We start from the raw sequence: 12,149 nt of genomic DNA on the forward strand, positions 1-12,149 counted from the left end.
CTGTCCAAGGATTGTGTGCTGTCGAAAAAGTGCAGAATAAAAGATTCCTTACTTGAAAAACAGGATGAAAGGCAAAGTCTGTTTCAACAGGGTTGGTGACAGGAAGAACATCCACCAGTAAAACAATGCTTCAATAATATACATTCATCTAAATCAGTGATTCTTAACCATTTTTTGTCTATGGACTCCTTTTGATTTGTATTTTACTCTATTTCATCTCCATAGCAATTCACAGTATATAAAAAAAACACTTTTATATTAATAATAGTATAAAAACATTAAAATATTTTGTGTACTGTAGAAGTATATTCAATTTATTGCAGATAAATTTTAAAATCTTATATGGACCTCAGTTGAAAAACTACTGATCTAAATAATGGTAATGAACAAACAAGTGAAAACAGATTTCATTTAGATGATGTGTGAGATGCAAGGAAGACAAATCACAGTCGGAAGTTATTTTCATTTATTAATAAACGTCTGTACATACATCTAAGACGAAGGTTTTAACATGAGGCAGCCCAATGATAACTAATGATGTAACCAAAATTTCCTCCATTTCACTTTCCTAAAAACCCATCAGCCCTTAAGGAGAGAAGCCAGAAAGGAAATCAGTTACAACAGCTTTTAATTTGGTATCACTTTCAGGTGTGATTTGACCATCTTCACGGATCTGCTTCAAGAGCTCCTGTTGGGTAGCTTGCACATGCTTAGAGAACTGGCTCTCAAAAAGGGTAATCTTAGATGGCTCCAACTTGTCCAAATAACCTCTCACACCAGCATAAATGGTTGCAACCTGTTCTTCAATAGCCATAGGACCTTCACAAAAGAAAGAGAAAAGGGGGGAAAAAAAACAATGTAATGTTAATGTGTGATGAGATTTGAAGATTTGAAACCTAATATTAAGTTGTAAACTGAGATTTACTTACAATACTGGCCTTGTTTGAGTAACTCTGTCAACCTGACACCCCTGTTCAAAAGGTTTTGAGTAGACTGGTCTAAATCAGATCCAAACTGAGCGAAAGCTTCAACTTCACGATACTGAGCCAACTCGAGTTTCATAGAGCCAGCCACCTGCACAAAAATTTACAAATTGAAGCAACAGTTAATTAGTTCAATAACACGATCAAAATCTCAGAGAAGCAAGGCAATGCATGATTAATTCAAAACAATGTGAACAGATAACCATTACATTTGGCAGGATAATCTGAACGCTAAAGAGTTAAAACATGAGAGTAGCTGTACCTAGATATAAGCTATGAAAAGTCTGCAAACAAGCCTCACCTGTTTCATGGCTTTGGTCTGAGCAGCAGAGCCGACACGACTCACAGACAAACCTACATTGATAGCAGGTCTGATACCTTTGTAGAACAATTCAGTTTCCAAGAAGATCTGTCCATCGGTAATAGAGATGACATTAGTTGGAATATAGGCAGACACATCACCAGCCTGGGTCTCAATGACTGGCAGAGCAGTGAGGGAGCCACCACCATGGTCTTGGTTCAGTTTAGCAGCTCTTTCCAACAATCTAGAGTGAAGGTAGAATACATCACCAGGATAAGCTTCACGTCCGGGGGGACGACGCAGCAACAGAGACATCTGACGGTAGGCAACAGCCTGAAAAAATAAACAAACAAAACATTGTTAATTGATCTTACCAATATTTGTAGTTTATAGACATAATATGAAACAATCCAGAAGAAACAAACCAACAGAGTTGTTGAATAGAATGGTTCACATTATTCCGAGTCTCTGTGCTCAAAGTTCAACCTTTACTTTTCATCCTTTCAGGGATTGGAAAAAAAGAACACCCCCACCCAACCAGGATAATTCAACTGTAAGAATGTTGGTTTCTGTCCCTGTTCTCTTGAGTGTTCCGAGTTTAAATCCTGCCTCCATAGTCTACCTGGGGTGGTGTGGAAGTATGTGACTTAGTGGTTAAGGTGTCGGACTCACGATCGTAAGATTGTGGTTTTGATTCCTGGACTGGGCGACGCGTTGTGTTCTTGAGCAAAACACTTCATTTCACGTTGCTCCAGTTCACTCAGCTGGCAAAAATGAGTAACCCTGCAACGAACCAGCATCCTGTCCAGGTGGGGAATATATATGCCATGGAAACCAGCCCTTATGAGTCGGTATGACTCGAGAAGGTAACTTTACCTTTGCCTATGTGGGTGGTACAATCAATTAGCTGCCCACCTTATCACAACCCAACACCGGGTGCCATTAGTAATCCCCAAGGTCACTGGTTTGAAGAATTTCCTCTCTCCTTCCTTTCCCATCAGTCTCAGAGGCTAAAGGGTCATGGGGTCACTGCCCTTACCTCTTTAAGGAGAGGTAAAAAACAGAAAATGCCCTTTTGTAGACATTATTCCATCCGAGTTCAACTAGGCTTGGAAACTTTTCAGTGTTGTACATTAAGGATTGAACTAGAGAACACAAAGATCTGAACTTCCAGTTTTGCCAGCCACTGAAAGGAAATGAAAAACAAGTTAAGAAAAAAAAGGGTTGTATAAGTTACCTGTTTGGAAAGATCATCATAAATGATGAGAGCATGGGATCCATTGTCTCTGAAGTATTCTCCCATGGCACAGCCAGAGTAAGGAGCCAGATACTGCAATGGAGCAGCATCAGAGGCTGTGGCACTCACAACAATTGTATATTTCATAGCATCTTAGGAGGTGAAAGAGAGAGAGAGAGAGGAAAAAAAAAATGAGCTTCAATGTCTCAAGCACCATTTGTTTTAAAATTTTAAAATAAAAAATAACAAAAAGCAGTACTTAAAAGAAGTGCAGATATTTACCGGCATCTGTCAGTCGCTTGACAATCTGAGCTACAGTGGATCTTTTCTGGCCAATAGCAACGTAGATACAGTAAAGTTTCTTGGACTCGTCAGTGCCCTCGTTGAAACGCTTCTGGTTGATGATGGTGTCAATAGCAATGGCAGTTTTGCTGGAAGTAGAACAACGAACTTCACTTAGACTGCTGAACAATTCTGCAGGGAGATCAATCGACAGGCAGGAAGCTACATTATTAAATTGTGCTAACAGGAATCAGAATGTGCATCTAACACGGAACTTACCCAGTCTGCCTGTCACCAATGATCAACTCTCGCTGACCTCGGCCAATAGGGACCAAGCTATCAACAGCTTTGATGCCAGTTTGCATGGGCTCGCGTACAGATATCCTAGGAATGATACCTGGGGCTTTTATACCGACACGAGCACGCTTAGGAGCAGCCAAATTGCCCTGGAAATTTTAAAAGGGATGTATTAGATATAATCAAATAAAATGATAGCGGTCTTCAAATCTTAACATTAGACACAAATGTTAATGTCTACTATTAGTATTATTAATGGCTATACAGTAATTCCTCGACAATCGCAGGTGTTATGTTCCAATCCCCACCCAATCTGCGAAGTAGAAACAGTACTGTATATTTTTTTTAAATTTTTATAATTTGTATATATTTATTTTATCATAAATGCAAAACAGCACCACACACTTTCCTCCCGAGTTTCATTTTCTCAACTACAGTACGCTACATATTTTTTTTTAATATATTTTAATTAACGTGTTATACAGAGCAGTACTGTACTGCATTTTTATGTATCAATTTTTAGGCATAAAAATGCTTATTTTACCACAGAAACCCCGTGATATAAATTTGCATATATTACCCAGAAAAATCTGCGCAATAGGTGAATCGTAATATGGTGAGTGATTACTGTATATCAAATAGAAAATAAATGAGACACTGACCTTTCCATCAATGACGTTACCCAAAGCATCAACAACACGACTAAGAAGCTCTGGTCCAACAGGAACATCGACAATGGCTCCAGTTCTTTTCACAATGTCACCTTCTTTAATCAGTTTGTCGTTACCAAAGACGACAACACCAACGTTATCAGGTTCCAAGTTAAGAGCCATACCCTAAATCAAATTTAAAAACAAAAAGTTAAAAGAGAAATTATTTATCACAATTCTGTTTCATGGCTAATTAATGACATTTAAGATAATTAGGAGAAAACTCATTCACTTATTTTACTGTCTAGTTAACATTGGATAATCTTCATTATTGTTTACCATCCGCTTTCCATGCTGGCATGGGCTGGACGGTTTGACATGGAGCTGTCCACACTTCGACTGTCTGTTGTGGAATGGTTTCTATGGCTGGCTGCCCTTCTTAATGCCAGCCACTTAACAGTGTGTTAGGTGCCTTTTAAGTAGCACTGGCACCTGAGAGGACAAGCTTGTATGTGTGGTAGACAGTGATTTTATTTAGCTTGATGTGTCTTATCAAGTACAACAAATTGCCACATCTCTCAGTTCTTTGTCATTTCCTTAGTGAGGCCCAGCATCTGAAGATCCGGTCACACAACTTTGTCCCACATCTTCATGGGTCTACCCCCTTCCACAATTAGAGCTTGGTACTATAATTCGGTTGAAGAGGGTCTGAGATATTAAATTTTAAGTTCACTGAGAGGAATAACTGAAGCAAGGGGGTAAGATAAAATCTAAGCTCTGGCAGCAAATATTTTAGCTCTCTGGAGCCATAACACATCAGGAAAATACTAACTTCGTATACGAGATGGATCTCACCAATTAAATACAATTAGTGATGGAATAACAAAGCTATTTGGCCTACATATTTTTATGTAGTATAAATATGCGGAATATCATATTTAGACAGAAATATAGTAAACATTAATGGAGACTCAAACATTTTAAAACTGTTAAAAAAAAAAAAATGACTGAAACAAGTAAAATAACTGATAGGTATTCCTTATTATATTACTGGTACATCTAGTCCTAACAAGCATCCAAGCCTCTATGGTTTACAGACTGGATACGAGTGATTCCTTTGTTCCCCCCCACAAAATCATCATCAATAATAATAGAAATGGAAATATACCTTAAGGCCACTGGAGAACTCTACCATCTCCTCAGCCTGGATATTCTTCAGTCCATAGACACGGGCGATACCATCACCAATTGATAAGACTTTGCCAGTTTCTTCAAGGTCTGCTTTGGCAGATTGACCAAGGATTCTCTCTTCAAGGATTGAAGAGACCTCAGCACCTATAACGAATTAGACACACCACCAGTGAATGAAACATTTCAATAGAAATTATCAGCAGAATGTAAAAAAAAAAAAATAATAATGTAATGGGTCTAATGAATAATGAAAAATATTTTAATTGAATTCTGTTGATGAAATGAGTGAGTTCAAGTTGGCTAGATGAGACTAAAGTAGCATTACCAAATATTTAAACCATTAGTATTCAGATTATTGTCAAATGTAATGCTTATTTATTCATAGTTTTGAATTAATCATGTATCATCTTGTAGCTTTCAGATTTTGATGATGAGATTATTCATTTTCAGAATGACATTTGAGGACAGGTGTAAGAGACCTGACCTGACCAGTTGTAACATAAAAGGCACAAAATATTTCAGCAAGACATGGGTGGTTTAAACACTGAAGGGTTAATAATATTTTCTGATTTAGCCACAAAGCTAACAATTTTGAGAGGAGCAGAACATGACAATGATCCCAGTACTAGACTGTTTTTATCAACCATGGACAGATAAAAGGCTAAGTTGACCTTGACAGGATTTGAACTCCAGATGTAAAAAGCTGGAAGAAATACTGCAAAACATTCTCTCTCCACCCCCAACGCTAATGATTCTGCCAGCCCATCACCATAACTATGTATTTAATTACCAGACACTTCTATTTTACATGAAACATTCCTGAATTTTCAAACGAAATTTTTTTTTGCAATATGTAGCACTGAAGCAGAAATAGATTCCAGTGACATGAAGAGGGTTAGAAATAGAACACTTCCAACAGCATTCCTACATGGACACCTTCATGTCTATTTTTTGACTTGCCACTAATCACCTGACAGATTAATAATAAAACAAAGACAGACTTCAAGCTCCGATGACTGCTAAAATATGAACATTTCCCACAAAAGTTTAGGGAAAAGGATGTCATAATGCTGCAGGGTTGCAATGGATCAATGCCTTTAATCTGACATTCAAAGGATAAATCCAAAATTGGAAGATTAAGCAGTTTGAATTCATCAAAATATTACTTTTGAGTTAACAGTCAGCACCTTAAATATGAGAGTAAATCATTATCCTTACCAACAGAATCCTGCATAATTCTGTGACCAAAGTAATTAGTTCCATTATGAAGGACTTTAAATCTCATAGCCATGTCTTCAATATATCTTTAGATAATTATTTTCACAATACTTTATCAACCTCCAGCATTCACAGGGTTGTAGCTATACATCCTGTGATGCCATGTTTGGCTTAATTAACCATACCCATGTAAGACATGGGCAACCTCCCCTGAGGAGTAGGCTGGTCCCTCATCAGGTGGATTGCATTATTAAAAAAAAACTCAAGGTAATTTATTGTTAGGTGTACCATTCAGAAAGTCTTGTGGGATACAATTTGTCCACGACTACCCTATAACATAAACCATCATCAAGAAAGGACCAACTCCTTTTGGCATAGGTCAAGGGGTTATTAACACTTACCAGCAGCCCTAGAGGGTGTGGTGGCAGAGAATTTCCTGATCGCAATAGTGCCAGCTCCAAGGGCATTGGTGCAGACCTACAAGGATGAACAAATTCAATCAATGTATTACAAAAACTAGAAACAAAAAACATTCTAACATTTTATATAACATGATTTTGGTTGAGTCCCACCCAATGCACAGCAAAAAGTGAGAGAATTTGGAAACCAAAAAGAAGCTAGTTGAATATGTATAAATGCTGTCTGCATGTATGTGTTTACATCTGTGACTGTTTATTTGAAAGTCATGATGTTTAACTGGTGATGTTATTTGTACTTGTACTGATAATAAATTGTTTGTTCACTCTATGATACGGAATAAGAGAACTCTTACTTTAAAAACAAGGGTCAATGCTAGGAAGGACATTTGGCTGTAAAACAATACATTAATAATGTATCCCTCCAACGCATGACAGCATCAAAGAAAAAGAACATAAAGAGGAACAATTGTTTAAGACAACATTAATAATGGCATGGATTAAATGAAAGATTAAACATTTTGGTGCCAGAGTACAGTTGAGTATATTGACTCCGAATTTAATTGCCTTTCACTTTTTTAGAATCAATTAAAATGTACCAAAGTCAATCTTGATGGGGATTTGAACTCAGAATGTGAAGTAATTTAAATGAATATAGCAAAGTATCTTGTCCACCTCTCTACCAATCGAATTGAAAACAAACACTGATTTTATGCATATAGAAGGATCTTGCCTGTAACATCAATATACACTCCCCTTGTAGCAAACAGTCAAAATATTGAATTAATGTTTTAGCAACACCTTCATTGTGTATAGATTCAGGTGAATTACCACACTGTATCGTATAACTGTTGTTTTATCAGAAATATACAAAGGTTAAAGTGACCTTTAAACGCTAGAACAACAGAGAGAGAAGTACTTGACACTCACCAAACACCTACAAACATGGGAAAATATATACGTTGTGTAAATTGAAACAATATTCAGCATAAAACTGAGGTGTATGTTGTGATGTTCATGCTGTCAAGGACATTAGTAACTTTAGTTTGCAGATTCAACGACCTGGGAGCAAACTCTGCTCGTTATTAAATATATTCTGATTTGTAAAATGACTAAGAAAGCAATCAACACCAGTAAGATAAATATTTACAATAGTGATATTTGAAAAGTAGCAAGGTCAAACAGTTGTTCAGTTAGTGGTCAGTCTTTTGGGGATCAAATGACTGAGAAATTGGGGACGTTTACATATAATCCCAAGGTGACATAATGGTCACCTTGGTAGTAGTAAGACATATACGATATGTCTTAAATACTCGTCAAAGTTACGAGTATAAGGAACCACAGATTTGTTGCAGTACATCACGTTAGATTATTAAATCTGAGTAAACCCTCATTTATAATTAACCCTGAAACACAAAAATGCCCTTGGCATATGCATGAACGCCACAGCTATCTCCATGTCAATGTTGACGGATCAACATGTCTAATAAAGAAAAATATCTGACTGCAGTAGCAAGCAACCAAGCATCCATCCACGCTGACAACGTTGCCGGTCATAACAACGAGGAGGAAAGGCCGTACGTGATAAACTCGATCTGCTATAAATATCAGAAAAGCTCACACCACATAACATAGCATTCCAAGGAGAAGACACATTAGATAAACTATACCCGAAAAATAGAATTAAAAAAAAAAAAAAAGTGAAGGTCACGTTTAGAATGTTTTGATCGTATGCTTGATCAGGGGCAGCCAGGCATCGTATAATGTATGCAGATATAAAGACAGAATCTGTAATGTGGTTTCGATCTGCAGGCGGTACAACTGCCACCAAGTTACTAATGTTATTAGTACTTATATATATATTGGAAGGTTTGGAGGTGATGTACAGGAATTATATTATAGAAAAAAATTAAGGTACTCAGAAATCTGGATGGTTGTACATTTGCAGATTTTTATTAATGTCACGTTTTATAAATCATATAAAGCGCTTTTCACCTAATCGTGTGCCCGTCTTCTTCAAATGAATGTTAAAAAAACGAGGACAAGTTTGAATGACACAGCAATGTCTTAGATAATGGATACATTTCTTGGGTTGTAGATAGATGGAAACTTTTTTTTAAGCGGTTTCATGAGTACAAATTAAAGTACTCACCTTGTTTCGAGGGAATATATTTATTATAATAATACAGTAGATAAATATAACACTTTATCCACGATTTCAAATTTTACACTAAAGCACAGCCTCCTTCAGATCGAAGTGCTTCGAGTTAAACTTCTGCTGTTGCTTCAATAAAGGCAGCAGAATAGAATTATAGAATATCGAATGTTGGCATCTTCCAGAGGTATTTTATATTATGCATTTATCTACATAACGATGTAAATTAATTATACACGCACATGGCGAAGGAACATATATGATGGGAGTTCGATGTAAGGAAGATTTTTATATTGATAATTGCATAAATGTAATTCCACTTCAATAAAAGCAAGTATTTATTTATGCACACGTAAATGTTATGTATTTATTAAAATAAAAGGTTGATTGTTTAATTTTTCCACCCTGACCTTCATGCAAGGTTAAAAAGAGGACGAATAGCCTCCATAAGAAAATCATTAATAAAAGGGGAGTGGATGTGATGGAAATTTTACAAGTTTAAGCTTAAAGAAGGAGCTATAAGCAATGAGAAGACTGATGTAGAAATAAATGAGTAATTGTAAAATGCGGAGGCTTTATAAAGAAATAAATGATGATTAAGCCACGAAAAAACGGATTTGGTGGAACTGGCTTTTCAGACCGACATATTACCGGTTTATATTGTCTTTACCAACGCTAAATTGAATATTATTAAAAGGTAATGTTAAAATAATTGTTAAGTATTTATTGCATCCATACCTTAGTGGCTGCCCTTGGAATATTCCTGGCTAGAGTGGCAGTAACCCGTGCAGCTAACATCTTGGAGAGACGAATGATGTCTGATAGAAGAATATGGCCGAACGGGAAAGATAGACCTAATGCATCATGGGAATGATATTTAGGTTAGCTAGGGCCGTGATTTTGTTTTTTGTTTTTTTTAGCACATTATTTAATTTTGATGAAATATCTTTATTTTAGTTAGTTAACTAATACCAATAATAATAATAATACTGATTTTTTCTAAAAATTCGATAGAAACGACGAAATCTTTGTTTCCGGAGAAGATCGTGAAGCAATGTAGTTGTCACGTGAGTATAAGAACGTCACAAAAGTCTGGCGAAAATCGTTTCATTCCTTTTCTGATCATCAGACATTGTCATCGATTATTTCATCCTCTCTCTCTCTATCTATCTCTCCACATAATAAGCACTAACATCTATCTAGTAGTAGTACTACTACTAGTACTGCTACTGTCTGACCATTACTTATTATTTCATTGCTGACTTTTCGCCAGTTGAAGAATGTCTTTAAGCACTAAAATGTCCAAGTGCTGTGTATTGATTCTCTGTTTGTTGTTTTGGGTAAGTTATTATTATTATGATTCCACTTCATTCGACAGCACCATTTATAATCATAAATCTGTTATTATTATATATCACTATTATTCAGAATGGCTATTTTAATATATATATATATATTCTTCTGTTATATCTTTTATCATATATTTGTTCTTTCTTCTCATTCTTCATGTAAACAACATTTTTCTTCTCTTGGTGATGCTTCTTTTATTTCAAAGGATTATTTGCTACACGCACATACAATACAGACATAGCTTCGTGTCTATCAGTGGTTCTCAACCATTTAAAATTTTTTTCTTAAATCTTTACCTATGAACCCTTTCTGATTCCTATTTTACTCAGGTGGGCCCCCACCACTTTACCCCATTTAAATAATCCCTATTTTTATAATTAAATATTAGGAATTGTAAAAAAAAAAAAAAAAGGTTGTCAAAATATTTTGTGTATTGTAGAAGCGTACAACCATATTATTGTAGAAATTTTAACAGCAAAATCTTATGTGGACCCCGACCCGCCAAGGGTCATATGTACCCTGGTTGAGCACCACTGATGTTATATAGGCCCTTACACTCGCATATTGAAACTCATACGCACATATATATGTACCTGTGTGTGTATATAAATATATAGTATTAGGGGAAAGAACCAAGGTACATGATCTCATCTTTTCCCTAATACTATATATTTATATATTTTATACTGTGAAACTTAATTTAATTTTAACTTTTAATAAATTGATTTTAATTGAGTTTTTACCTGTAATTTTGGATTTTATCCCTAATATATATATATATATATATATATATATATAGTCCCATTAGTTAACATTTACAATTTGAAACGTTCAGAAAAAGATAATGAAAAATATGGATAATTCAGCAGCTTATTTCAAAACATAGGCAAGGAAATAAAGTTTTATTAAAGCCATCAGAACACTTCATAGAAGTTGATTGATGGATCTCAACTTTAAATAGATACCGTCGTGGAAGTTGTAAAGGTAATTTATGTGCACCCTGTATGCATGTATGTATGTGTATGTATACACATACACATAGGTGTATATAATATAGTTTTAATATGTTGTAAGGAATCAATCCTTTCCAAGGTTTAACAATTCTCTCCTTCACACATACACACACACACACACGCTGTACTTCGTTGTCCAATGTCTGTAAAATTGGTGAGAATGACAGCGACTGTTTACATTCATTTCTGTTTATTTCTCTATAATTTTCCAAACTATGTCGTAATAATAATGATTGCCCAGCCTAATCTTTTCCTTTCTAAACCATTTTACCATTCTCGCTAACATTGTTTATCAAGAATTTATCAGATTATCTGACAGAATTTTCTTTCACATTTATTTAGGAATCTTCTTTTAAAGACGGACCACAGTGTAATTGCTATTGGCTTGGACTGTAACCATACTGGGGCACTATTTGTTTTTGTACAAAAGCCTAAATTAAATGAAAGCCAGCCAATGTGTATGATGGCATTATTTATTATGCTGTGGTTGATTTTAATTTTCATCCTTTTGAGGGCGATAAAATTAGTACCAGTTGAAAATTGGAGTTGATTTTATCAACTTCGCCCCTCCCCAAACCTGCTTGCCTTGTGCTAAAATTTGAAACTTGTTTATTGTGTGCATGTGGAGCATGTGGCTGTGTGGGTTGGCATGTTTTCGTGTCAAGTCACTGAATGGGAACATTTTTATGAGTTTATCATGTCTGTTTGGATGAATCATACTCACGTTGGTGTTGTGTACTTCCAAGTCAGCCTTGATTCAACTAAAGCCATTCCTGTCATGACCATCCCATTATATATATATATATATATATATATATATATATATATATATATATATTCACACTGACTACTTGATAAATTCTTATAAAGATTTTATTCTTACATTTTATATATATATAATGTGTGCGTGCGCTTACATTGACCGATGTGTCCTATTTTAAAATAATAGGGTGTATTTTGAGGCTGATTTGGCTGCTATTTCTGTAGACGGTGGATGTTTGTACCTTTAAACATTTTGGCACATCTTCCATTGACATGCACACACACACACACACA

At 35.5% G+C, this 12,149-nt stretch overlaps 2 protein-coding genes across 2 annotated transcripts in view; one reads left to right on the forward strand and one right to left on the reverse strand.

Annotated features, from left to right (window-relative positions):
• Positions 1-449: 449 nt before the first annotated feature.
• LOC106878498 (ATP synthase F(1) complex subunit alpha, mitochondrial) lies at positions 450-9,567 on the reverse strand. The gene is made up of 10 exons (XM_014927726.3): positions 9,469-9,567; positions 6,561-6,636; positions 4,919-5,085; positions 3,763-3,936; positions 3,083-3,249; positions 2,804-2,952; positions 2,522-2,673; positions 1,285-1,617; positions 930-1,074; positions 450-819 (listed from the first exon to the last, which is right to left on the reverse strand). The coding sequence occupies exons 1-10, from the start codon at positions 9,526-9,528 to the stop codon at positions 587-589; spliced, it is 1,656 nt and encodes a 551-aa protein (XP_014783212.1). The 5' UTR covers positions 9,529-9,567; the 3' UTR covers positions 450-586.
• Positions 9,568-9,839: 272 nt separating this feature from the next.
• Positions 9,840-12,149, forward strand: part of LOC106878523 (tetraspanin-36) — a 42,825-nt gene continuing 40,515 nt past the window's right edge. Inside the window, exon 1 of the mRNA XM_014927763.3 lies at positions 9,840-10,070. Within this exon, the coding sequence (XP_014783249.1) occupies positions 10,011-10,070 (60 nt within the window). The 5' untranslated portion in view covers positions 9,840-10,010. The remainder of the gene's footprint in view (positions 10,071-12,149) is intronic.

This window comes from Octopus bimaculoides, chromosome 15 (genome assembly GCF_046866305.1).
Source record: "Octopus bimaculoides isolate indiv1 chromosome 15, ASM4686630v1, whole genome shotgun sequence".
Lineage (NCBI taxonomy): Eukaryota > Metazoa > Mollusca > Cephalopoda > Octopoda > Octopodidae > Octopus > Octopus bimaculoides.

Coding starts and splice junctions, on each gene's coding strand:
- LOC106878498 (XM_014927726.3), bottom strand. CDS start 9,528: ATGTTAGCTGCACGGGTTACTGCCACTCTAGCCAGGAATATTCCAAGG. Junction 5,086..6,560: donor CACACCCTCTAGGGCTGCTG/GTAAGTGTTAAT, acceptor AATTCGTTATAG/GTGCTGAGGTCTCTTCAATC. Junction 1,618..2,521: donor ATGATGATCTTTCCAAACAG/GTAACTTATACA, acceptor TTATTTTTTCAG/GCTGTTGCCTACCGTCAGAT.